The 27,686-nt window shown below is 40.2% G+C and overlaps 2 protein-coding genes across 2 annotated transcripts in view; one reads left to right on the plus strand and one right to left on the minus strand.

The window, feature by feature from the left end:
• Nucleotides 1-3,571: 3,571 nt before the first annotated feature.
• C3H4orf46 (chromosome 3 C4orf46 homolog) lies at nt 3,572-8,798 on the minus strand. Its single transcript, XM_054484516.2, has 2 exons — nt 8,489-8,798; nt 3,572-6,663 (listed from the first exon to the last, which is right to left on the minus strand). The coding sequence occupies exons 1-2, from the start codon at nt 8,672-8,674 to the stop codon at nt 6,508-6,510; spliced, it is 342 nt and encodes a 113-aa protein (XP_054340491.1). The 5' UTR covers nt 8,675-8,798; the 3' UTR covers nt 3,572-6,507.
• A 78-nt stretch (nt 8,799-8,876) lies between these two features.
• ETFDH (electron transfer flavoprotein dehydrogenase) overlaps nt 8,877-27,686 on the plus strand; it is a 36,730-nt gene continuing 17,920 nt past the window's right edge. The window contains exons 1-6 of the mRNA XM_054484511.2: nt 8,877-9,363; nt 17,395-17,535; nt 19,124-19,353; nt 21,562-21,643; nt 22,071-22,189; nt 27,307-27,384. Of these exons, the coding sequence (XP_054340486.1) occupies nt 9,330-9,363; nt 17,395-17,535; nt 19,124-19,353; nt 21,562-21,643; nt 22,071-22,189; nt 27,307-27,384 (684 nt within the window). The 5' untranslated portion in view covers nt 8,877-9,329. The remainder of the gene's footprint in view (nt 9,364-17,394; nt 17,536-19,123; nt 19,354-21,561; nt 21,644-22,070; nt 22,190-27,306; nt 27,385-27,686) is intronic.

The following is a 27,686-nucleotide window of genomic DNA, read 5'->3' on the forward strand; positions in this document are numbered from 1 at the left end:
AAGCTCATTTGTGAGTAATGGGATATGAAGGGCAGGTTATGCCATAGTTAGTGATGTAACCGTACTTGAAAGTAAGCTCTTCCCCCAGGGACCAGTGCCCAGTTAGCAGAAATAGTGGCACTTACCCAAGCCTTAGAACTGGGAAAGGGAAAAAGAATAAGTGTGTATACAGATAGCAAGTATGCTTATCTAATCCTACATGCCCATGCTGCAATATAGAAAGAAAGGGAGTTCCTAACCTCTGGGGGAACTCCCATTAAATACCACAAGGAAACCATGGAGTTATTGCACGCAGTGCAAAAACCCAAAGAGGTGGCAGTCTTACACTGCCAAAGCCATCAAAAAGGGGAAGGCGAGGGGAGAACAGCAGCATAAGCAGCTGGCAGAGGCAGAGAAAGATCAGCAGAGAGAAAGAGAGATACAAAGTCAAAGAAGGAAAGAGAGAAAGAGATAGAAAGGAAAGAGAGACAAAAAGTCAAAGAAAGAAGGAGAGAGAGGAAGAGACAGACAAAGAAGGAGTCAAAGAGAGAGACAGAGAGGAAGAGAGAGACAAAGAATTCAAAGAGAAAGAGAGATGGAAGTAGTAAAGAAAAACAGTGTACCCTATTCCTTTAAAAGCCAGGGCAAATTTAAAACCTATAATTGATTATTTAAGGTCTTCTCTATAACCCTATAACACTCCAATACCACCTTGTTGTCAGTGTAAACAATGGCATAGCCTGAAAGCACTGAGACCACTGACAACCCGTAGCCTTCCTATCAAAAATCCTTAACCCAGCAGGTTTCCTAACAGGAGATCTAAATCTGAAGGTCCGACCACACATAGGAGGAACTCCCTTCAGGACAGGATGATAGATGTTTCCTCCCAGGCAATTAGGAAAAAAGACACAATGGGTATTCAGTAAGTAATAAGGAAACTCTTATAGAAGCAGAGTTAGGAAAATTGCCCAATAATTGGTCTGCTTAAACATGCGAGCTGTTTGCACTCATCCAAACCTTAACGTACTTACAGAATCAGGAAGGAGCCATCTATAATATGGACTGAACAAGGTCTTATTAATAGCAAAGAATAATTGAAATCCCAAACTTACAAGGTTTTCAACTAAAGTAAAGTTTGCTAAAAGTTAGTAGTGTAACATGCATTATCCTACTGCCACACACTCTCAAAGGATTTCTCAGTTTACAGGAAGTGATGAAATCTATTCTTAATCTACAATCCCAAATAGACTCTTTAGCAGCAGTGACTCTCCAAAACTGCCAAGGCCTAGACCTCCTCACTGCTGAGAAAGGAGGACTCTGCACCTTCTTAGGGGAAGAGTGTTGTTTTTACACTAACCAGTCAGGGATAGTACGAGATGCTGCCTGGTGTTTCAGGAAAAGGCTTCTGAAATCAGACAATGCCTTTCAAACTCTTATACCAACTTCTAGAGTTGGGCAACATGGCTTCTCCCCTTTCTAGGTCCTGTGGCAGCCATCTTGCTGTTACTCGCCTTTGGACCCTGTATTTTTAACCTTCTTGTCAAATTTGTTTCCTCTAGAATCGAGGCCATCAAGCTACAGATGGTCTTACAAATGGAACCCCAAATGAGCTCAACTAACAACTTCTACTGAGGACCCCTGGACCGACCTGCTGGCCCTTCCACTGGCCTAAAGAGTTCCCCTCTGGAGGACACTACAACTGCAGGGCCACTTCTTCACCCCTATCCAGCAGGAAGTAGCTAGAGCAGTCATCAGCCAAATTCCCAACAGCAGTTAAAGTATCCTATTTAGAAGGGGGGATTGAGAGGTGACAATGTGCTAGCAGCCCTGGCTTGCTCTTGGCACCTCCACGGCCTCAGTGTCCACTCTGGATGCACTGGAAGAACCTTCAGCCTGCCGCTGCACCATGGGGGTGGCCGAGGCCAGAGCCGGCTCCCTCTGTTCACAGGGAGGTGTGGAGGGAGAGGCGTGGGAGTCAGGGCTGCGCATGGTGCTTGCGGGCCGACGTGGGTTCCAGGTGGGCTTGATCGAGGGACGAGCTCCCTCTGGGCTGCTGGAGTGCCTGGGCTAGGTGCCACAAAGTCCCATGGCAAGTGCCATTGAGACATGAAGCTGGCTAGGCTTCTGGGTCAGGTGGGGACTTAGAGAACTTTTCTGTCTAGCTAAAGGATTATAAAGGCACCAATCAGCACTCTGTGTCTAGCTAAAGGTTTGTAAACTCACCAATCAGCGCTCTGTCAAAACAGACCAATCAGCTCTCTGTAAAATGGACTAATCAGTAGGATGTGGGTGGGGCCAGATAAGGGAATAAAAGCAGGCCACCTGAGCCAGCAGTGGCAATCTGGTAGGGTCACCTTCCATGCTGTGGAAACTTTGTTGTTTTGCTCTTCACAATAAATCTTGCTGCTGGTCACTCTTTGGGTCCGTGCCCCCTTTATGAGCTGTTAACACTCACCGCGAAGGTCTGCAGCTTCACTCCTGAAGCCAGTGAGACCACGAGCCCACCGGAAGGAACGGACAATTCCACATGTGCCGCCTTTAAGAGCTGTAACACTCACCATGAAGGTCTGCAGCTTCACTCCTGAAGTCAGCGAGACCATGAACCCACCAGAAGGAAGAAACTCCGGACACATCTGAACATCTGAATGAACAAACTCCGGACACACCATCTTTAAGCACTGTAATGTTCACTGCGAGCGTCCGCAGCTTCATTCTTGAAGTCAGCAAGACCAAGAACCCACCAATTCCGGACACACAGGGATTACAAGCGTGAGCCACCATGCCCCATCATAAAGCTCTTAACATAGTACCTGGCACATCTTTCAAACTCAGAATGTTTGAAACGTTAACACTTTTTTTTATGTTAACAATTTCATCTTACTGACTTTAGTCTCTTGAGGCTTTAAAAAATTTACATCAGCTGGGCGCAGTGGCTCACGCCTGTAATCTCAGCACCTTGAGAGGCCAAGGCAGATGGATCACCTGAGGTCAGGGGTTCAAGATCAGCCTGGCCAACATGGTGAAACCCCATCTCTACTAAAAATACAAAAATCAGCCGGATGTGGTGGCGTGCACCTGTAATCCCAGCGAGGGAGGCTGAGGCAGGAGAATTGCTTGAACCGGGAAGTAGAGGTTGCAGTGAGCCAAGATCACACCACTGCACTCCAGCCTGGGCATCAGAGTGAGAATTTGTCTCAAAAAAAAATTTACATCATTCCTTTGGGGTTTTTGTAGGGCTGGTAATGGACTGTTTACTAAGTTTAAAAAAAATTCTTAAGTCTTTGAGGAAATACTTACGCTTTCAGCTCTTCCCCAACCTCTCCCATAAAGCAAACAGAAACGTAAAAAGGTCACTTTGTAAACTCTTAAAGTGCCCATAGAAAGCTCACTACCTGACACCAGCAGTTGTCCTAAGTTGACCATAACTCAATAGAATTAGAAATCAGTAACATGTTTTTTCTTTTCTTACAGGGAAAGACAAATTGAGTTTTAGCATGGAGTTAAGCAAATAAATCTGTAGTGGAGGAAATACAATTTCTCCTCAAGCCTCGTAAGTTCATAGTTGGGACAAATCCCTATAACAAAAGACAGATTAACAAGAGAAAAACAAGTAATTTTATTAATATATGCAGTGTACATCACACAGAAGAAAACTCAATGAAAAGGTAAACACAAGTAGTGGCTTACAACTCTGGATTATATAGCATCTTCCACAAAGAATACATTTCAGAGAAGTGTGACAAGACGAAGGAAAGCAGTTTTAGGCTTCCAGAGGCAGAAACTATGGGAAGGTAAATATATGTTAAGAAACTAATAGTTTCTTGTTTGTAGATTCCTCTGGTGCTGTCTCAGCTGATTAGAGCCATCTTCTCATCTTGGTATCAGGAAAGCATCTTTCTCAAAGAAGTTTGTATGGCTTGCTACAGGTAGGAAAGGACAGTTAAGATAGCCATTTCTGCAACTACTGTTTCTCAAGTACCTTTAGCTCAAAATAATCAGTATGCCAAATCGGCATATTTGGGGGTGGCATGTTCAAATTTCCTTCAGATAAAAAGAACAGAAAGGTCAGAATCTGGCCCTTACATAGTAACTGCATGACAGACGTTGCACTTGAAAAATTGATACTTGGAGGAACAGCTATAAATATGTAAAAATAATTAAAACAAGATTCCAAAATCATGCCATAAAACAAATTTCAGTTGGACTAAACATCTAAATGTTAAAAACAAAAATTTTGTAACTTTTGGAAGGCTGAATAGGACTATTTTTATGACATTTCCTATATAAAAACCAGAAAAAGCAAATCATTATGAAAGATTGGTAAAATTACGTTTTTAAAAATTCAAGATTTCATAACCAAAATATGAAGACAAACCAGACTAAAAAAGATAATTGAAACATACATAACAGATCATTAGTATTCAAAATATGTAATATCTAAAAACTGACAAGTAAAAAAACAACATAGAAAAATGAGCAAAAATGCCTGTAATCCCAGTGCTTTAGGAGGAGGCGAGATGGGAGGATTGTTTGAGTCCAAGTTTAAGGTTACAGTGAGCTATGATCCTGCCACCACACTCCAGCCTGAGCAATAGAGATCTTGTCTCTTAAAAAAAAAAAAAAAAGAGTAAAAGATATGGCCTCAGAAATCACACACTGCATTTGCTCAATATCCTGGTAGTTACAAAAGTCAGCACTGTAAAATGCAGGAGAAGGCTATACTGGGGCATGAACACCAGGAGGCCAGGGATCACTGGGGCCATCTGGAGGCTGGCTACCACATATATGAAACAATATTTTGTAGCACTTTAAAAAAATATATTTGTATTAAAAATATAAAAACACATGCTAGAATATATGCCCCTTCTAGTGGTTACCTCTGGGGACTCTGGGGAGGGAGGAATGGGACAGGATCAAAGAGGTAACAAAGCAAATTTCAAATGTATGTAACATTTGCAATTACATACATATGTGTGTCTGAAGAAAATATAGCCAAATGCTAACATTTATTACATCTGCATGGTAGAAATACATGGATTTTCTTAAAATCATTTACCTTTCCTATGTCTTTGAAATATGTCAGTAAAAAGTTTTAAGGTAATGAATCCAAAGAAATGGAAATAAAATGTGCTTTTAATAATAATTTATTTTTACACATTTTAAAATTGCAATTTTCAGGACATGTAAGAAGAATATTTTTCTAATACTGAAATAAGCATATCTTTGGTATAGAAATCATACCCTATGTGTCTATATTTAACTAAAAAAACTAATCAAGAACTATGACCTAATATGTTAAACAAAACTGTTCTTTGCCCATCCATCTGTCCCCTCTCATAGCCCCATTGTGGGGCATTAGAATATAGTTCTGTACCTATCTCCATATCTACAAAGAATTAAGATGTTGTATCAAAAATGTCTAGAAGTTATATATGGTAGAGAATTAGTTGGCTTAATTGTTGACACACAACATAAAACACCAAAAGCAACATAAGATACAGGATGCAAAATAGAACACTGTCACTAAGATCAAATAATACAAAAAAATCACATCATTTAAATTTGATGCATTGCAAACAAAGTAACTTCTTTAGAATTATTATGTACACAACTTGCAAAGCTCAAAAAGTAATAGCACAGAGCCATAAATCTGATAAGGCACTTTAAAGATAGCAATCAAACATATACACATATCAAATACAAACACTGTTAAACTGCAAAAGCAGTAACCACAGAAATAAATAGGGAAAAAATATGCATTCTTTCTAGACAGTCTTTCCTTTTCTGAAGTAAAGTCTTTAAAAAAAAAATCAAAGAAGTACAAAAAATATTTATCACATATTTTTAAAACCTATCATCAAAGTCCAAATCTCTGTAAAAAAAAAAAAGAATGTTTTTCTTCAAGTCAAAAAAGTTCAGATTCATACATTTCCTAGAGAAACAATGACAGTCTTCATGCTAAATATAGGAAGAAAAAAAGCTTTTAATTATGTTTGTTAACTCTTTTATTCAACAAACATTTAGTGAGTGTTGTGTGACCCTGTTTTAGGTGCTGGGGATATAGAATAAAGACACAATCATTAGCTGTAGACAACTTAGCCTAACGGAGCTGGATCCACCACTGGCAACCTTAAAGTTATCTCCCTTGGTCCTTAAGACGAAACGCAACTTCAAACTCTGCCATGCTTAGCATCTTGTTGCAAAACAAATAATGGTCTACCTAGTTTGCTACTGGTAGCACTGTGGCTCTATTAATATTAACCGTCTATTGATGAAGTTAACTTTCATAAAGGATTCTATGAAAGTTCAGAGGCATAAAATATTTAAGGACAAACAAGTACTGGTCCGCAACAAAAATAGCATCGGTATTCTGCTTTCACAAAAACCAAGAAAACCAAGAAAAATTTCATTCTGAGTATATACAGAACTGCTGGACAGAGGTCATCCTATATGTGTGGTACATGTACAAAATATGACATAAGAAGTACGAATTATTGCAGTCATTATTAAACAACGAAGTATGCCAAATTAGTCATCAGGTTTCAAAGAATCATAGCCTTCTTTCAAGAGGTCCCGCCATGTTTTAAGGAAACGTGCATTTTCTGTACATTTGAAGGCAAGTTCTTCCACTTGAGCTGATACTGCAGATGTGGCTTCAAGAAGTTTGGTTAATGAAAAGGCTGCCTAAAAAAAAAAGTCAAACATAATTTTATTTTTAAAATTCTCATCTCATTTTGTAAGCAGTCTAAAAATAGCTTAAGGCTTTGAATCCAATGCCCATGTTATTTTCTTTAAAAGTAATCAATTTTCAAACTAAAGCACTGGCTCTTTCAGGGAACCTAAGAAATTCTTTAATATTGAGTAGACTGAAGAAACAGGTCTGCTAGAAAAATATCCATTATGTCTGAGACATGACAAATCAGTATAGTTGTTTTCTTTTTTTTTCTTTTTTTTTTTTTGAGACGGAGTATCACTCTTGTTTCCCAGGCTGGAGTGCAATGGCGCGATCTCGGTTCACTGCAACCTCTGCCTCCCGGGTTCAAGCGATTCTCCTGCCTCAGCCTCCTTAGTAGCTGGGATTACAGTCATGCGCCACCACGCATGGCTAATTTTGTATTTTTAGTAGAAACAGGGTTTCTCCATGTTGGTCAGGCTGGTCTCGAACTCCTGACCTCAGGTGATCCGCCCGCCTCAGCCTCCCAAAGTGCTGGGATTACAGGCGTGAGCCACAGTGCTTGGCCCAGTATTGCTGTTTCCTATGAAAATACACTAGAGTCTCAGCTCAACAAGATGACTTGGACCCCTTGACACTAAGTGCCAGATGTATCTTAGAGATTTCATCATAAATAATTCTTACTGCTATTTGGGTAACATGGGCATTGACCTGTGAACACTTTAAGCAATGAAAATGTATAGATCAAAGAACAGAAACTCTGAGCTCTGACAAATAACATTAAAAAATCAGACACAAATGCAGAACACTCAGCTCCTGGTGGAAAATTCACTTTTCAGCCAAACGTTTTCTTCACCGATGATATAAAATAAAACAGTGTTCCTCAATAACACATTAGCACTTCATTCTACATATTTACTTGCAATCAGTTTGTTCTGCAAAAATAAAAGCTGGATAAGCACTCTAGTCATCCTTAAAAGAAAATACTTGCGGAGCAATGAGATAATCTAGTTCATCCCCTAGTTTCCAATCTGCAGGAAAGGTCAGGCCACAGAACTCTCCCAGAAGGTTACACCCTACATACCTCATTCCACTTGACTCACTCAAGAGAACATAAAACTCCCCTTCCCTGTCTTCTCTCCTCCAGTGGTGTGTGAGTTAGGGTTGGAAGGTGGGGTGCTAGTTTCTGGGGATTCGAGATTTAACAGAAACTATCCTAAGTATGCATTCTAGCAATCATACAAAGGGAGGAGTCCTGAACTAAACCGTCAAAGAAACCAATCCACGTGACCTAAACCCTTCAAGCTGGGTCCAGCGCTAAGCAGGCCTGGGGCAGACAATGGCATTATCAGCTGTCCCTGGGCAGGTGGCCAACTAGAACAGCAGGCTCTAAGTCCCATGGAAAGAAATCACAACCTGATCCTAAGTACCCACAGACAGCCAGCAAACCCATGCAGTGAAAACTATTCTCCGATGGGAAAGGAGGAGGCAAAGAGAGCCAGCAACAGGCAGCGCAGAGCTGCGTGGCTTCGGGTTACTGCGGATGATTGAAACCAGAAGGCGAGACAAAAAGAAACCAGTGAGGGGTGGGGCGGGTGGAGGGATAACCCCTTAAGACTCCTCACCACTAAATCTAAAGGGGGAACCCTCAGAGAGGGGTGGCACTTTAGCTGCTGGCATCCCCCCCGCTTCCCGCCCGCACGCTCTGGGGCGCAGAAGGGCCGGTCGTCCCGGGTCGTGGGGGTTGCGGGACCGACTCCCTAGCCTCGTGAGCCCCGCCGCCACCGGTCTTCCCAGAGGCGCCGAGGGGGGACACGGTCCCGACACCACACTCACGTCTCCGATCTGCAGCTCCACTTTCTCCAGCGGGTCCACCGTTGGGCCGCTGCTCCTGCTCGGAACTGGCCAGCCCAAACTCACTGGGCCGCCCGGGGAAGATGTTGCAGAGGCGTCTGAAGAGGAGGGAGAAGAGGGAGGCGGCGGGGGCGGCGAAGAAACCTGCAACTCCTCAGGGTCGGCCATGGGGAAGGGTTGGGACCGCGGAATCCGACCCAAGAAGCCGAACCGACACCAACTATCTTTTAACCACTCGCGCCTAAAGCGGAGAGGCCCCGCCTCCTAACGCCAGAAATCCCGCCCCGTCTCCTCGTGGGTCTGAGCCCTGGACCACAAAGACGTTTCATTTTTCGGGACAGCCAATCATATGAGTCAATTCACCTTAGGCAGCTCACGGCTCCTGCGCGAGCCTCCAGTCGATCTCAAAGGGCGCTGGTAGAGAAAACTACACCTCCCAGGAAGCCGTGTGAGTCGCCCCGCCTTCTACTGCCTTTCACTGCGCGTGCGTTGTGCTGTGGGATTCGCGGACCTCTCTGGCCGCGCTCTGGCTGTTTCACCGCGCCCCGGCTGGGACTTGGAGTCCGTTATCTTTCCCCGGTTTGGTACATGACCCGGAAGCCTCGGCTGGCCGCCGCGTCATCCATGGCGCCGGCGCAGAGCGAGAAGGAGGTGGGAACGCCGTGAAGCAAGAGCGGTCGGCAGAGCGGGGAGGCGAACTGCCGCAGAGTTCTTGCTTTCCGGCATGTGATGGCGCCCCCCGCGGCCTAGAGGTCCAGCGCTCGCCGCGAGCAGCGGACAGTCCTCCTGTTGTGTCCGACCAAGAGTCCTGGTGACTTTGAACATGCTGGTGCCGCTAGCCAAGCTGTCCTGCCCGGGTGAGAGGGAACGGGCGGTGGGGATAAGTGGAGGAGTTAGGGCAAAAGGGACAAGGCCGGTCCTAGGGGCTGTAGGCACCTCTCTCCCCGTCTCTCATCAGCTTTCTCAGGCTATCTAGGGCAAAGGTCACGCTCTATCAGCCGGGTGGTGGACCCTGGCTTCCTCCCTCTGGGGTTGCCCCAGTTGGTAGAATTAATATCTAGGCTAAAGGTCAAGGGCGGGGAAAACTTGTCAACACGCCCTCGGCATCCCACCACCTGTCAACACACACCTCGGTGGACTCCTGAACTGAGGCTCCCCAAATCCTGGTTCTAATCCTCGAACCTTTGTTGGAAATGGAAAAAAAAAAAATCGTATTTGCCCGGTTTTTCTCCCTGGTCCTGACCTGACTTTCGTCTTCTCAGCCATCCTAGTTCAAGTCTAAAGAAATTGAAGTCTGATCTGTCACATCCTGGTTAACATTCATATGTTGACCAAGTCACCCGAGTGTATCTGGAGCCAGGAGTTTTTTTGCGTTGTCTAAAATTAACTCTTAAGGGCTGGGCGTGGTGGCTCACGCCTGTAATCCCAGCACTCTGGGAGGCTGAGGCGGATGGATCACCTGAGGTCAGGAGTTCGAGACCAGCCTGGCCAACATTTTGAAACCCCCATCTCTACTAAAAATACAAAAATTAGCTGGGCGTGGTGGCCCACTCCTGTAATCCCAACTACTCAGGAGGCTTAGGTAGGAGAATCACTTGAACCGCGGAAGTGGAGGTTGCCGTGAGCTGAGATCTCACCACTGCACTCCAGCCTAGGTGACAGAGCCAGACTCTGTCTCAAAAAAAAAAAATTAAATTAACTCTAAGGGCTTTATCGTGTTACGGGTATTCTTTGAACCATCATGACAGATGAAGTTGGATGGTCTTTTTAAAGTTTTACTTAAATTTTTGTTGTTGTTGTTAATTCAAACAGAAAAGTTCCCTAAAGGATCTCATATTCTGTCATAACTGGCTTAATTTTTTTAAATCTTTAGTTTACTTAGGTTTTGGTGATAGACTCACTAAGTATAAATATTACAAATTCAAGGATATTCTTATGAAATTTCATGAAAGTAGAATTTTGCTAAATTTGGCTTCCATATATTAAGAAATTAGAACTTTGTTTAAATTTCACGTCACCCATGCATTTTTTGCTGCACTTAATGTATGGATAAGATGGTGCTTGGAACATTAAAGTAGTCAGATGCTATCTGCCTTAGAACCTAATTTAGATGCAATCAGCCTTGGGCACAGTGCTAACCAAATTCCACTACCATTTCTGTTTTCTTTGGATGGCAATTCATTGCCATTTTCATAGCCTGCTGGTATGAAAGAGGTAGACACCAATGTGCCATCAGTGTGACTTTGATATGGTGATGCTATGAGTTCAGTGGACTTTGTGACCTCTCTTCTCAACCACGGAGACTGAATATTCACATCTCTAAAGTGACATATCGGAAGTGTTTTCAGAAAAGGAGTAAAGGTTGTGACTTTTTTTTCCAATCCTTTGGAGAAATTCAGACTACACAGTTCCAAATATTCTCAAGAAAATCAGTAGCTATACAAGCAGTAGAAACAGTTTGTCATATGTCAGTCATCAGTTTTCAGAAGTAAATAACTTTTATGCACTAAACTACAATGCATTGAAAACTAAATATTTTAAATATTCATTATAGTGTATTTGAACTCTTGAACTGAGTTCTAGAATATCTTTATGTATTTAATATACTTTTTTTTTCAAAATTTAGGATAGGTGAATAGTTATCTAAGGCTTAAAAAGTGTTCCCAATATTATAGTTTTTTTATTTTTAGGGGTTTTTTTGACAGTCTGGCTCTGTCGACCAGGCTGGAGTGCAGTGATGTAATCTCAGCTCACTGCAACCTCTGCCTCCTGGGTTCAAGTGATTCTCGTGCCTGAGCCTCCGTAGTACCTGGGATCATAGGCACCCACCACCATGCCTGGCTAATTTTTGTATTTTTAGTAAAGACGGGGTTTTGCCATGTTGGCCAGGCTGGTCTCAAACTCCTGGCCTCAAGTGACCCTTCTACCTCAGCCTCCCAAAGTGCTGGGATTATAGGCATAAGCCACCATGCCTGGCCCCAGTGCTATAGTTTTCAGTATGCATAAGTAAGTTCATTTCTTTGCCACTTAAAAAAAAATGACCAAACACAGATTTTTATTGCCTAAAAGATTTGCCTTTTCACAGAAAATGACTCTGAAAAGCATTAATCTTTTATAGTACCATGTGTCAAGGACTATCTAATATTTAGTCAACAAATACGTATACCTAATATTAGGTTTTCACATACAACAAGGTCAGTGCTTTTGGAGCATGCTATCTGCTGGAGAATACAGACAACTAAAGACATTTATATTTTTACCCTTTTTTGGTCACATAAATGGTTTAAATTTTTAGTCTAGTGATATTGTAACTTTTTAGATTTTTATCATTCTTAGAAAATAACTTTGAAAATCCTAGATTCTAAAAAAAAAATTACCTGTTTTCTTCATAATATTTTTGTGTGTGGCTATAAATGCTTTTTTATAACAGCTTTAATAAACTTTAATAAGATATGTCACAAATCATACAATATATACTATTTAAAATGTACAATTCAATGGTTTTTAGTATAGTCAGAGTTGTGAAACCATCACTGCAGTCTATTTTAGAACATTTTCATCACCCCAAAAAGAAACTATTCATTCCCAAGCCCCTTCCAACCTTAGACAACAGTTAATCTACTTTCTGTCTCTATAGACTAGCCTATTCTGAATATTTCCTGTACATGGAAGCATATACTATGTTATCTTTTTGTGACTGGCTTCTTTCACATAGCATATTGTTTTCAAAGTTCTACGTGGTAGCATATATCAGTATTCAATTTCTTCTTATTGCTAAATATTTCATTATTTGGATATATCACTTCTTACCATTTATTGATCAACATTTGGGTTGTTTCTGCTTTTTGGCTGTTATAAATAATTCAGCTGTTGGCCAGGTGTGGTGGCTCACACGTGGAATCCCAGCACTTTGGGAGGCTGAGACGGGCAGATTGCTCGAGCCCAGGATTTCGAGACCAGCTTACACAACCCAGTGAGACTGCTTGTCTACAAAAAAATAGAAACAATTATCCGGGCATGGTGGCATACACCTGTAGCCCTAGCTACTCAGGAGGCTGAGGTGGGAGGATCACTTAAGCCTGGAAAGTCAAGGCTTCAGTGAGCCATGATCACATCACTGCATTCCACCCTTGGTGACAGAGTGAGACCCTGTCTCAAAAAAAAAAAAAAAAAAAAAAAAAAAAAAAAAAAAAAAAGTCAGCTAGGAACATTCCTGTGCAAGTTTTTGTGTGGAAGTGTGTTTTCATTATCTTAGGGATAGACTTAGGGATGGGTCATATGAAAACTCTATGTTCAACCTTTTGAGGAACTGCCAGACTGTTTTTCAAAGAGACTGCATCATTTTTACATTCCCCCAGGAGTGTATGAGGGTTCCAATTTTTCCACATCCTTGCTAACTCTTGTTATTGAAACTGCCCAACGGGTTCTCCTTGCCCACTACCCAGACAGAGCCAATTATCAAAACAGGAGAATTAGAATAGAGAAAGAGTTAATTCACACAGAGGCAGCTGTACAGGAGACCATAGTTTTATTATTACTCAAATCAGTCTCCCCGAAACTTGGAGACTGGGGATTTTAAGGATCATTTGATGAGTTGGGGGGTCAGAAAGTGGGGAGTGCCAATTGATCAGGTCAGAGGTGAAATCATAGGGAGGTGAGTTTGTCCTCTTGCACTGAGTCAGTTCCGGGGTGGGAGCCAAACAACCACATGAGCCAGTTCATCGATCTGGGTGGTGCCAGCTGATCCATCAAGTGCAGGATCTGCAAAATATCTCAAGTAGTGATCCTAGATTTTACAGTTGTGATGTTATCCCCAGCAGCAATTTGGTAAGGTTCAGAATCTTGCCACCTCCAGCTGCATGACTCTTAAACCATAATTTCTAATCTTGTAGCTAATTAATTAGTCCTGCAAAGACAGTCTGGTCCCCAGGAAGGAAGGGGGTTTGTTCTGGGAAAGGGCTGTGATTGTCTTTGTTTCAAAATTAAACTATAAACTCCCAAAGTTAGTTCAGCCTACTCCCAGGAATGAACAAGGACTACTTGGAGGTTAGAAGCAAGATGGAGTCAGTTAGGTCAGATCTCTTTCACTGTAATAATTTTCTCAGTTATAATTTTTGCAAAGGTGGTTTTATTATTGCTTGACTTCTTGACTATAGCCACACTAGTGGATGTAAAGTAGTATCTCATGTGGCTTTGGTTTGCATTTCCCTGATGGCTAATGCTGCTGAGCATCTTTTCATGTACTTATTGGCCATTTGTATATCATCTTTGAACAAAAGTCTATCCAGATCCTTTGCCCACTTTTTAATTGGGTTATTTGTCTTTTTATTACTAGATACAAGAGTTCTTTATATATTCTAAATATAAGTCCATTATCAGATATGTGATTTGAAAATATTTTCTTCCATTCCACGGGCTGTCTTTTCACTTTCTTGATGGTATCCTTTGATGCACAAAAGGTTTTAATTTTGATGAAGTGCAATTTAACTGTATTTTTTGTTGTTGCTTGTGTTTTTGGTTGTTCTATCAAAGAAATCATTGCCTAACCCAAGTGTTGACGAAAAAGCCAAACTCCGTAAACTATTTGAAGAGATTAATTCTGAGCCAAATGTGAGGACCATGACCCACGATACAGCCTCAGGAGGTCCTGAGAACATGTACCCAAGGTGGTTGGGTTACAGCTTGATTTATACATTTTAGGGAGAGAAGTTACAGGCAAAGACATTAATCAATACGTGTAAGGTTTACATTGGCTTGGCCTGGAAAGGCAGGACATCTCAAAGTTCACGAATTTGTGTTGGGCCACATTTAAAGGCATCCAGGGCAACATGTGGCCCATAGGCTGCAGGTTGAACAAGCTTGCCTTAAAAGGTATCAGACTCTTAGTTAAATCTCTCCTAGATCAGGAAAAGGCCTAGAAAGGGAAGAGAATTCTCCACAGAATGTAAATGTTCCTCACAAGAGACAGCTTTGCAGGGCCAATCCAAAAACTATGTCCAAGAAATATATTTTGGGGTACAATACTTTGATTTCCTCTAGGGCCTGTTGTCATGTGATGTTATACCAGAGTCAGGTTGGAGTTGGTATCTTATTGCTACAAAGAGTCTGTTCTGTCAGTCTTAGGATTTCAATATTAATGTTAATGCTGGTCAGTTATGTCTAAACTCCAAAAGGGAGAGGGTATAATGAGGCATGTCTGACCCCCCACTTACCATCATGGCATGAACTACTTTTTTGGGTTTCTTTGGAATCCCCTTGGCCAAGAAGAGAGTCCATTCAGTTGGTTGGGGGCCTTAGAATTTTGTTTTTGGTTTACACAAGGTCACAACGATTTACACTCATGTCTTCAAAGAGTTTTATGGTTTTAGCTCTTATATTTGGGTTTGATCTTCTTGAGTTAACTTTTTTATCACCATAATCCTTTTTTTAACTTTTTATCTTGAAATAGTTTTAGATTTACAGATGAGTTGCAAAGATAGTACTGAGCGTTCCCATATGCCCTTTGCTGAGCTTCATGTCTTATGTAACCATAGTATAATTATCAAAACTAAGAAATTAACATTGATGAAATAAAGTTAATTAAACTACAGATTTTATTCAGATCTTCTTTTTCTGTTCCAGGATCCAGTCCAGGGCACAAGGTTGCCTTTAGTTGGCAGGTCCCCATAGTCTACTTCAATTTGACAGTTCCTCTGTCTTTTCTTGTGTCCCAAGACCTTTACACTTTTGATATGTACTGGTCGAGCATTTTGTAGAATGTCCCTCAATCTGAGTTTGTCTGATCATTTCTTATGATTATACTGAGGTTAAAGATTTTGGGGGATAAATACCACAGACGTAAAGAACCCTTTTCACCACATCATATCACGGATACATGGTATCAATATGTCTTATTGCTGGTAACATTAAACTTGATCACTTGCTTAAAGTGGTATCTGCCATATTTCTCTACTGTAAAGTTAACATTTTTCACTTTCCGTTCTCTACTTGTTAGAAGCTACTCAATAAGTTCATCCCACATCACTCAAAGGGAGGAGAGAATTGAAGAATTTATGGATGTATCACCATCTTTTTTTTTTTTTTTTTTTTGAGACAAGGTGCTTGTTGCCCAGGTTGGAGTACAGTGATGTGGTCCTAGCTCACTGTAGCCTCGAATTACTGGGCTCTAGTGATCATCATACCTCAGCCTCCTGAGTAGGTGGGACTGCAGGTGCATACCACCACACCTAGCTAATTTTTTTACTTTTTATTTTTTATTTCTGTAGAGAAGAGGTCTTGCTATATTCCCTAGGCTGATCTTGAACTTCTGGCCTCATGCAGTCCTCCCACCATAGCTGAGATTTACAGTCATGAGCCACTGTGTCCAGCCCACCATAGTCTTCTATACTTTGAACTTTCCCTAATAAAATCTTTGATCAAATATAATTCATTTTGACCTAGGGAGCAGAGTATACTTTTTTATGAATGGCTTTCTAGCTATCTCTGCACCATTTAATGAGTAACCATTTCTTCTCCCTAATTTGAAATGGTATCTTTATTATATACCATATACCTATGTGTACTCTATTTCTGAACTCTTTATTCTTTTTTTAATTATTCTATCCCTTCTCCTATGACAGACTTCTAATGAATATAACTTCAAATACAAGTTTTTATATCTGTCAAGAGTGGTTTCATGGGAGGATTCTTTGTCTTTTTTTAATGATAGGGACAATTATCAAGATGAACAGAGGCTGAGAAGGGTGTCAAAATTGAAGCTCAGAAGGGATGGTATCAGATGGAGGAATGTCTCTAGACAACGGGAGACATAAGCCTTGTCATCCAGCTAGAAAGATTAATCCCAGTGGAGGAGAATATAGCCTGTTTCACTATATTCATTGAGTACAATCAATGGGAGAAAAGACATCTCTTCTGCTATAAACTGAGATAATGAACAAAGTATGGGCACAAATACAGATTATATTAGAAGTTACTGCCAAGGAGTTGAGAAAATTCCCATCTAATTGCTTCTATCTTTATGAGGTTTGATGCTAGGGTACCTGCCCTGGATAAGGGAAAGAAGAGGTGGAGTTGAAGGTTTGAGGACAACAGAGAAGGTTCAGTGAACATTTTTGCAGATAAATCTTTGCACATTTCTGTTCATTTCCATAAAATACTTTTTGCTAACTCAAAAATTTATACATTTTTAAGGATATCAGAAGATACTGTGGCCAGGCACAGTGGCTCACACCTATAATCCCAGCAATTTTAGAGGCTGAGGCAGGCAGATCACTTGAGGCCAGGAGTTCGAGACCAGCCTGGCCAACATGGCAAAACCCCATCTCTACTAAAAAAAAAAAAAAAAAAAAAATCCAAAAATTAGCTGGGTGTGGTGGTGCACACCCATAGTCCCAGATACTCTGGAGGCTGAGACGTGAGAATCACTTGAAACCAGGAGGCAGAGGTTGTGGTGAGCCGAGATTGCACCACTGCACTCCAGCCTGGGTGACAGAATAAGACTCTGTCTCAAAAAAAAAAAAAAAAGAGGAAGAAAAAGAAGAAGATATTGTCTTAAGAACCTGACTATAAAACCAAGTTTGTGCTTAAAGCCATTGACCTAACACAGTTATTATACTACTCCATATTACTCTCAAAGTGTTCAGCTTTCATGACTAATCCATAGTTAAGCCTGATATGAGCTAAATTGAATAAATTTGCTTATTAGTTTTAAAATATTTAAGATTTGAAAACATTGCTTTATGAGAAAAAGCTATTCAAATTGTTCACCTAGGAAAGATTATAGTCTATTTCACTATACTCATTGAGTATAGTCATTCATTTATATTTTTTCAGTCTACTGAGGAAAACTAATTTTAAGGAAGATAATAATTTTCATAATTTTTGTGCAGCATATCAGTGCTTTCATGCCTTAAAAATTAAGAAAAATTATCTACCTCTATGTGCTACAAGATGGTCTTCAACTTCTACTGTGCCTCGAATTACTACCCATTATACTATTTATCCCCGGGATAAGGACAAGAGATGGGAAGGTAAGTCATAATTTGTGTACAATTCCTGAGACTTTTCTGGATACTTTGTTTCATTTTGTGGAGGAGAGTATTATATTTTTCATAACTTAAAAACATCTAATAATATTTTATGGCTTTACCAAGTCACATGCTGCATAATGACCCTTCAGTCAACAACATGACAACATTTATGATGGTAATCCCTTGACATTATAATGGAGCTGAAAAATTCCTATCACCTAGTGACATCTTTTAGAACATAGCTTCCAGACCATCGTAGCTCAACACATTACTCAATTATTTGTGGTGAGTCTGATGTAAACAAACATACTCTACTGCCAGTTCTTTAAAAGTCTACCATATACAATTATGTACAGTAAATAATTCTTGATAATAAACGACTATTACTGGTTTATGTATTTACTGTATTATACTTTTATCATTATTTTAGAGTGTACTCTTACTTAATTTTTTTAAAAAGTTAACTGTAAAACAGACACAGGCAGGTCCTTCAGGAGGTATTCTGGAAGAAGCTACTATTTGCATAGGAGATGACAGCTCCATGCGTGTTACTGTCTTTGATGACCTTCCAGTGGGAGAAGATGTGGAGGTGGAAGATATTGATAATCCTGACCCTGTGTAGGCCTAACTAATGTGTGTGTTTGTGTCTTAAATTTTAATAAAACAGTTTAAAAGGTAAAAGGAAAAAAATTTTAAAGAGAAAGAAACTTATAGAAAAATGATATAAAAACCATTTTTTGTACAGCTGTACAACGTGTTTGTTTTAGCTAAGTGTTATTACAAGAGAGTCAAAAAGTTTAAAACATTTAAAAGCTTATAAAATAAAAACATCACTGTAAGCTAAGTTTAATTTACTGACGAAAAAATTTTTTTATAAATTGAGTGTAACCTAAGTGTATAGTGTTTATGAAGTTTATAGTAGTGTAATGTCCTTGTCCTTCACATTCTCACTGCTCACTCAGTCACTCACCAAGAACAGCTTCCAGTCCTGTAAGTTCTCTTCATGGTAAGTACCCTGTACAGATATACCATTTTAAAATATTTTATACTGTATTTTTGCTGTACTTTTTCTGTGTTTAGATGTGTTTAGTTACATACATACTATTATGTTACAGTTGTCTACAGTATTCAGTATAGTCACATGCTATATAGCTTTGTAGCCTAGGAGCAATAGTCTATACCCTGTTGCCTAGGTGTATCATAGGCTGTACAGTCTAGTTTGTGTAAGTATACTCTATGATGTTTGCAAAAGGGCAAAATTGCCTAACGATGCATTTCTCAGAAACCATTTCTGTCATTAAGCGACTTGTGACTGTATTTTACACAAGTAAATATTTGCTAAATGTGTAATAATAAATCTCAAAGCCAAGAATTAGTTTATGGAAACTGAAATAAAGTATGTACTGGAACAGAACCTAAGAATATAATCATACTAATACAGTAATATGCTTAATATAATTATTGTGCAAAACACAGGGAGAATTTCCATAAATAATACTCTAAAGCACAGTGGATATTTTTTAACTGTCATGTGATTTATCATGTGATTATTGGGTCATATTAATCCCAGAATTTTTATTTCTCCCAGGAGTGAACATGGAAAGGTTTGCAGAAAAAGCAGATGTTGTAATAGTTGGTGCAGGCCCTGCAGGGCTCTCTGCAGCTGTTCGTCTAAAACAATTGGCTGCGGCACATGAAAAGGACATCCGTGTGTGTCTAGTGGAGAAAGCTGCCCAGATAGGAGCTCATACTCTCTCAGGGGCTTGCCTTGATCCAGGTGCTTTTAAAGAACTCTTCCCAGACTGGAAAGAGAAGGCGGTATGAAAAATTGTTTTTTATACAAAGTCTAATCTTTTGTAATTGTATTTCAGTAATTGTTCCCAAATTACTGGAATATAGGAAACCCTTTTCATGTAACTCTTTTTTTTTTTTTTCTTTTTTGAGATGGATTTTCACTCTTGTTGCCCAGGCTGGAGTGCAGTGGTGCGATCTCGGCTCACTGCAACCTCCACCTCCCAGGTTCAAGTGATTCTCCTGCCTCAGTCTCCCTAGTAGCTGGGATTACAGGCACCTGCCACCATGCCCAGCTAATTTTTTGTATTTTTAATAGAGACAGGGTTTCACTGTATTGGCCAGGCTGGTCTCGAACTCCTGACCTCAGGCGATCCACCCGCCTTGGCCTCCCAGAGCACTGGGATTACAGGCATGAGCCACCACACCCAGCCCATGTAACTCTAAGGGAATAATTATATACTTTTTAAATTAAAAAAAAATTTATATCAGAATTTTAATTTATGATATTAACAAATATTTTTGTGTAATGCTTTCTACATGTATTTATGTAATGGGTATATGAGAAGATAATAACTTGAGAAGACCTTTGAATATTTCTTGGGAGGCATTTTGTATTTTGAGGGTATTTTTAAACTTTAAGTCTTTGTATGATTGTTCTTAATAAAGTAATAATTTCTGGGACAATGCAATATCTAAAGCCAAAGAGGATAACCTGATTTTCTGAAGAAACATTAATATGGCTTCCCATAACCTAAGCAGAAAAACCACAGGTGTGATATACAGAGGAGCAAGTCCAAGTTGTATTGTCTTAAATAAAATTTGTATGAATTTGGTTAAAATCTTAGATTGTCAATTTTTTCTTCTCTAATGGGTTATATTATACCTGTCCTACCTCCTAGATTAGATTATTCAGTGGTTGTGAATATACTTGCAAAGATCAAAAATTATATAAATATCTGTATTCTTTCCATGTGGAATAAATTGCATTCCAAAAATTTCATCTGTGCTCTCCTTTCTGAAATATCAAGCTCCTTTAAACTAGAAATACTTTAATTGGGCCTAGTTGAATTTATCCCTTTGATATTATATCAGAAATGGATATTATTGAATTAACATTGACATAATATCAATTCTAATAGAAAATGTTTTTCGTGTTGAAGGCCTTTATTGCTTTGGCACCTTTTTTTTGAGACAGGGTCTCACTCTGTCACCTAGGCTGGAGTACAGTGGCACAATCATGGCTCTCTGCAGCCTCAACCTCCGGGGCTCAAGTAATCCTCCCACCTCAGCCCCCTTAGTAGCTGGAATTATAGGCGTGCGCCACCACACACAGCTAATTTTTGTATTTTTTTAGTACAGACGGGATTTTTGCCATGTTGGCTCAAATCCACTAGCTTCAGCCTCCCAAAATGCTGGGACTACAGGCTTGTGAGCCACCACACAGACTTTGGTGCCTTTTAATATGTATAGCCAGCAGGTACAGTGTAACAACATGTTAATTGTCTTTATCCAAAAGGAAAATAAAACTTCTCTTACCTTTCACCAACCAGGAAGTTTCAACTTAGAGCCAAGCACCTTGGCTAACCTCTCCACAGAGACAAAAAGACATGATGGTCACGTTTCAAAGGTGTTTCCAAGACTCCCAAGAAATATATTCCTGGGATGCAAAACTGGCAAGAGGTTTATTTAGATTTTTAAAAGATTCCCAGCTGGCCGGGCGGGTAATCCAAACACTTTGGGAGGCCAAGGCGGGGGGGGGTGGATGACTTGAGGTCAGGAGTTCGAGACCAGCCTGGCCAACATGGTGAAACCCCCTCTCTACTAAAAATACATGGCCAACATAGTGAAACCCCCTCTCTACTAAAAATATAAAAATCAGCCCGGCATGGCGGCAGGTGCCTATAAGCCCAGCTACTTGGGAGGCTGAGGCAGGAGAAACACTTGAACCCAGGAGGCAGAGGCTGCAGTGAGCTGAGATTGCACCACTGCACTTCAGCCTGGGTGACAGAAAGAGACACTGTCTCAAAAAAAAAAAAAAAAAAAAATTCCTATACATCTCAGACAGAGAAAGGATTCACAGTTCACAGTGACAAGTTTTATAAAGGAAATGCCGAAAGAAAATTAGGGGGGAGTTTTTTTTTGTCATCAGAGTACATTTTATAGTTTTTTGTACTTATATTTACACTTGCAAATATAAACTAAAAACATTTCTTTTTCTTCTTTTATTTCTAGGCTCCACTTAACACTCCTGTAACAGAAGACAGATTTGGAATTTTAACAGAGAAATATAGAATTCCTGTGCCAATTCTTCCAGGTGAGGTATAGTGAATATTCATAGAACTATGGAATTCCATAGCTGGAAGGAACTACATTTCATCTGGCGAAATTTCCTCCTTTCACAGATGAGAACTGAGGCCCAGATATTTGAAGGACTTACTCAAAGCTATACAGCTAGCTGGTGGGAAAGCAGGACTAGAACTCAGGTCTTTGGTCTTCCAGTCTAGAAGAATTGAGACAGCCTTGTAAGCCAAGCCGGAATTTCTAACTTAGTGCTTTAGTGTTGTTTGTAATATAATAAATTAGAACTCTAGACCAAAATTGTAGAAAATAAGTTGAAAGTGTGACCATCAATATAGCACTTATGTAGAAATATATATTGATTTGAAATTTTAAAGTATTTATGTTTTTGTAATGTCTTATCAATAAAAAGTCAGAATTATAAATTAAGCATATATTTATAGGGCTTCCAATGAATAATCATGGCAATTACATTGTACGCTTGGGACATTTAGTGAGCTGGATGGGCGAACAAGCAGAAGCCCTTGGTGTTGAAGTATACCCTGGTTATGCAGCTGCTGAGGTTTGTATAGTTTTGTTTTGTTTTAATATTTATAGGAACTCTCTTTTTTTAATAAGTGGAGAATTTTATAAAGTTGAAGAAATAAATATTTTTAAAAGCCATGGGATTTTAGAATTATAAGATTAGAAGGAATCTTTAAAGTATCTAATCCAAAGAGTACTTGAATTCCTCATGTTGTACCCCCTCAAGTGATTGTCCAACTTATGAGTGATCACCATAAGGGATGAAAAATTGTGGATTGTTGGTAATCTCTTCCTTATTTTGAACAGAACTTACCTATAGTTTTATACTATCCAGAACAAATCTATGCCCTCTTCCAAGGACAACTTTCTAATTATAATTATTCCCTGCTCTCTCTTCTTCCCTATCTTTACTCTGGAATGTTTTTTATTTCCCAGTATAGGGGTGGTATAGAAGTTAAGGGAAAGGTTTGTCTCTGCCCTCTGAAGGTTCACCAGAAATGAACTGACAATAGACAGAGTAATAGGAGAAGAAGCATACAGATTTATTTAACATGCATAAGCACAAGAGAATGATGACCCAATAACCCAGTGAGGTCCAAACGCTTGAAGGGAAGGGGAAATTGGGTGTTTAGCAATCTTGAAAGGAAGTGAATGATTTTTAGGGAAAATGAATGCACCCAAGACACAGAAATTAACTTGTAAATGATTCTCTTTGGAATTTGAATGAGCCTGAGAGGCAGGCATGATCTTATGAAAAAGTGTTTGTCTAGGTGTAGTTGCTTTTTTCTGTTTTCTTTTCTGCAATAGATGTTAATAATAAGATTTCGGGAATGGGATGGAAGACCATTGTGTTCTCTTTGACAGGTCCGGTCTTAAGGTAGAGAATGGAATATCAGAGAAGAGCTGCATCCAGTGCTTTAGAAGAGATAGGATTGAAAGACAGGAGGGGGGAAGGTCAGAGAGACCTTGAAGCTGCTGCTTTGGTTTAGCATGCCAGAGTGCCATATTTTAGCCTATCATTTTCTGAGCCCCAATAGCAGAAAGGTGTGACCCTTCCCCCCCATCATAAGGGTCACAGCTGACACTCCTATAACAAAAGACAGGGTAACAAGAATAACATAACACATTTATTTAATCAAAGTTTTACATGATATGAAATCCTCCAGAAATAAAGGCCCTAAAGACCCAGGGGAAACCATTTTTATGCTTAGGTACAATAAGAATGGACAGCCATGTTGAAATGTGATTAGACAGAAGGGTATGATCTAACGGTAGTAGACCGAGAGAGGAAGCCAAGCAAGGCCTGTCTGTTCACATTCTCTTTGGCCTTTTTGTGTAGCATTTCTTCCTCTGAGGTATGGCTGGAGCAGAACTCCTCTGGAATGAGAGTTTTCAAGGGGAAAGGGAGAAGTAAGAAAATAACCTTTCTAAGTTTTATGGCCTGTATTAAGGGAGAGGATTTCTGGTTTCTATGACTCACCTTGAGGAAGAGGAATCCTGGTTTCTGTGACTTGCTTTAGGGGAGAAAGAGGGATGGGAGAATGTAAGAAAGACCTTGTTTCTGAGGCCTTCCAGTCTTTCTTCAGTTCCAGGTACTCAGCATAGGGGCTGAGTGCCAAGGGAAGACTTCCTCCTCACCCTCTTAAGGTTCATAGAAAAATCGGCTCACAAGAGGCAGGTTAGTAGGAGAAAAGGCATACAGGTTTATCAGCGTGCATGAAGGGAATATTTCAGAGTGATGACCCTGACACACAATGCGGTACAGTTATGTGCCTTCCTTGGTAGGGAAAATGGAGATGGGGAAGTATGGATGTCTTTAGGGGCATAGTAAATGATTTTTAGGGAAATTCAGTGGGCTTGAAGAACATACAGCGACCTGGGACAAAGTCTCTTGAGCCTGCAGAGGAGACAATGGTTTCTGACAGAAGCCTGTCCAAGTTTATTGACAGACTTCAGTCATTCTTCCTGCAATATGAGTTCAGTTCATGAAAACTCAGGAAAGGGACCAGAAGCAATTGTTTGCTTCTTTGGTAGGCCCATATTTTAGGAAGATAAGGGAACTTCAGAGAACAACTTCATCCTGTGCTTTGGGAGAGACAGACGATTAAGACACAGGGACAGCTGGCCGGGGAAGGTCAGAGAGACATTGAAGCTTCTTCAGTTCAGCATGTCAAAGCACCATATTTTGGGATATCAGTTTCTGAGCCTCAACATCAGCATGCCAGGAACATACTTTTTAGGGTATTATCTTCTGAGCCCCAGCACTAGCTTAAATTTTCTCAGTTCTTTCAGCCATGACAGTACATAATTTGAGTTTTGAGTTGTTTCAGTATTCTTGCTGCCCACTTCTGAATGGATCCTCTTTTTATCCCCTTTACAAAGTGGCACCCAGAATGAATAAACCACTTCATGTCTAGTGTAGAACTGTTATCTTCTGCATTCTAGAAACTGGTCTTCCATTAATTCCCTCAAAGTAATTACTTTTTTGGCAACCACGTCACACTATTGATTCTCATTATGCATTACTGGGGAAATTATTAAAAATAAAATCTTGGCTGGGCGTGGTGGCTCACGCCTGTAATCCCAGCACTTTGGGAGGCCAAGGCTGGCAGGTCACGAGGTCAGGAGATCAAGACCATCCTGGCTAACATGGTGAAACCCCGTCTCTACTAAAAATACAAAAAATTAGCCGGGCATGGCGGCACGTACCTGTAATCCTAGCTACTTGGGAGGCTGAGGCAGAAGAATCGCTTGAACCCAGAAGGCAGAGGTTGCAGTGGGCCAAGATCATGCCACTGCACTCCAGCCTGGGCGACAGAGCAAGATTCCATCTCAAAAAATAAAAAATAAAATCGCCTGAGGACCCAGAAAAATTCCCTTCATAAATTATAAAAAAGAATGAAACAGGCCAGGCGCAGTGGCTCATGCCTGTTATCCCAGCACTTTGGGAGGCCGAGGTGGGCGGATCACGAGGTCAAGAGATCGAGACCATCCTGGCCAACACGGTGAAACACCGTCTCTACTAAAAATACAAAAATTAGCTGGGCGTGGTGGCAGGCGCCTGTCATCCCATCTACTCAGGAGGCTGAGGCAGGAGAATCACTTGAACCCAGGAGACAGAGGTTGCAGTGAGCCGAGATGGTGCCACTGCACTCCAGCCTGGCAACAGAGTGAGACTCTGTCTCAAAAAAAAAAAAAAAAAAAGACTGGGCACAGTGGCTCATGCCTGTAATCCCAGCATTTTGGAAGGCTGAGGCGGGCGGATCATGAGATCAGGAGATCGAGACCATGGGGAAACCCCACCTCTACTAAAAATACAAAAGATTAGCTGGGCGTGGTGGTGGGCGCCTGTAGTCCCAGCTACTTGGGAGGCTGAGGCAGGAGAATGTCGTGAACCCGGGAGGCAGAGCTTGCAGTAAGCCGAGATCGCGCCACTGCACTCCAGCCTGGGCGACAGAGCAAGACTCCGTCTCAAAAAAAAAAAAAAAAGAGCGAAACAGTTTTATTCTTGAATTAGCCTTAAACCAAGACTATGATGCATATTACAGGCCAAGACAGAAATCTCACTCTTTCAAATAGCCAGGCAGATACAATCCATTCATTACATACATGTTAACTGTTTTTACAGATACAATCTATTCATTACATACATGTTAACTGTTTTTACTCTAAGGAAAAATAAAATGTTTTTTTTGTTGTTGGTTTTTTTGTTTGTTTTGTTTTTTGATAAGCAGGAAGTTACAACTTAGAGCCAAACACCTACCCAAATTCCCACAGACACAGGAAGACAGGAGGCATCCTTCTTGGTGTTCCATTTCAAAGCAATGGCTCCAAAGCCCTAAAAAAGACATTCCTGGAATGCAGTTTAAAAAGACTGCCATGTATCTCAGAGAGACAAATAGAGGATTTGCAGTTGGAAGTTTGCTAAAGGAAATGCTGAAAGAAAAGTTATTGGCAGCAAGAAAAATTCAGTTTTTTTCTATTTGTTTTTACCCTTACAGTTTGTAAGTCAAATAAAACACATAGGTCCCTGTATTATACTTGCTGCTATAAATTTCTGTTTTCCTAACCCATATACATGCATTTGGGTTTTTGGACCCAAGTGTGGGATTTTGCATTTCTCCTTGTTAAACATTGTTGACTGGAATCAGTGTCAAAGTCACGGGTAGGTGGTTTGTAGAATCCATGATTTTCACTTTTGGAATACATACACGAACACTTATAGTCACTTGTATCACTCTTCTTTTTCTCAGGTCCTTAATGATTATCATCAACAGATTATTGATCTCTTTGCCAGGGATTTTGAGGGTACTCTGAGCCAAACTTCAGTTTAGTCTGTAGCCATATTTTGCTGTTGATTTGTTCGTTTTCAGGATATCAAATAAAACCTTTTTATATATATATATATATATATATATATATTTTTTTTTTTTTTTTTTTGCGGGGTGGTGGTTTCATATCCATTGCTGCTAATCTTTTCTTGTACTTCTCCACACCCATGCTTTCTTATAATCTGCTGTGTAATTGCATTGCACATTTTGTACTTTACTATCCAACGAGCATTTTCCTCCACAGAGAAAACAGAAACCAAGAGTTACAGACTATTGCTATTTCTCCTCATCAGAATTACACTTTTGACCTATTTTCCCCCTTTTTCTTGCTCCAAAAATAAACTTTTATCATCCTTGGTTTGTCTTCAGCTTCTCCCTGTTTTGTTTTCTTTAGTTCTTGTTTATTGAAGTCTTCACTCATTTGAGATGTAAGCTTTTCTGACAGTTTCTTTCTCTCCACCTTCATGTTCTTCATGTGTTACAGGCCTCCATTTCAGATTCTTTACACATGATTTGACATCTGAAGGGCACTTCTTGTTTAATCTTACTGGTTTCCCTAGTAATCTCTCTAGTAGTCTCCCCCTTTTCTTTCTCATCAAGGTTGTGGCATTGTTTTCATTTCCCATTGTGCGAGCTCTGTTCTTTAATACTCTAGAAGGGAGTACCTTAATACATGTCTCTTTATTACTTGAACATTTTAAACTCTGTATTTCTATAATCTAGAGAAGATATTCACCTTCTAAGAAACCTAAGGCTATTTACTGTTTTTTCAAGATTATTATGAATTGTAAGGTATGAATAAATTTGTTTTTATTGTTTTTAGGTCCTTTTTCATGATGATGGTAGTGTAAAAGGAATTGCCACTAACGATGTAGGGATACAAAAGGATGGTGCACCAAAGGTAAACCTTTTTAATAGTTACGTGCTTAACAAAGCGACAAACAACAGAAAGAACTGTGTGGGCATCAAAGTGAAACCCCATCTCTCCAAAAAAAGAAAACAAAATTAGCTGGGCTTCGTGGTATACACCTGTAGTCCTAGCTACTTTGGAGGCTGAAACAGGAGGATCACTTGAGCCCAGGAGTTCGAGGCTGCAGTGAGTCATAATCACGCCACTTCATTTCAGCTTGGGTGAGTGACAGAGCAAAACCCTGTCTTAAAAAAAAAAGAAGGAGAAGAAGAAGAAGAAGAAAGAACCAACTT

This window comes from Pongo pygmaeus, chromosome 3 (genome assembly GCF_028885625.2).
Source record: "Pongo pygmaeus isolate AG05252 chromosome 3, NHGRI_mPonPyg2-v2.0_pri, whole genome shotgun sequence".
NCBI classification, from domain to species: Eukaryota; Metazoa; Chordata; class Mammalia; order Primates; family Hominidae; genus Pongo; species Pongo pygmaeus.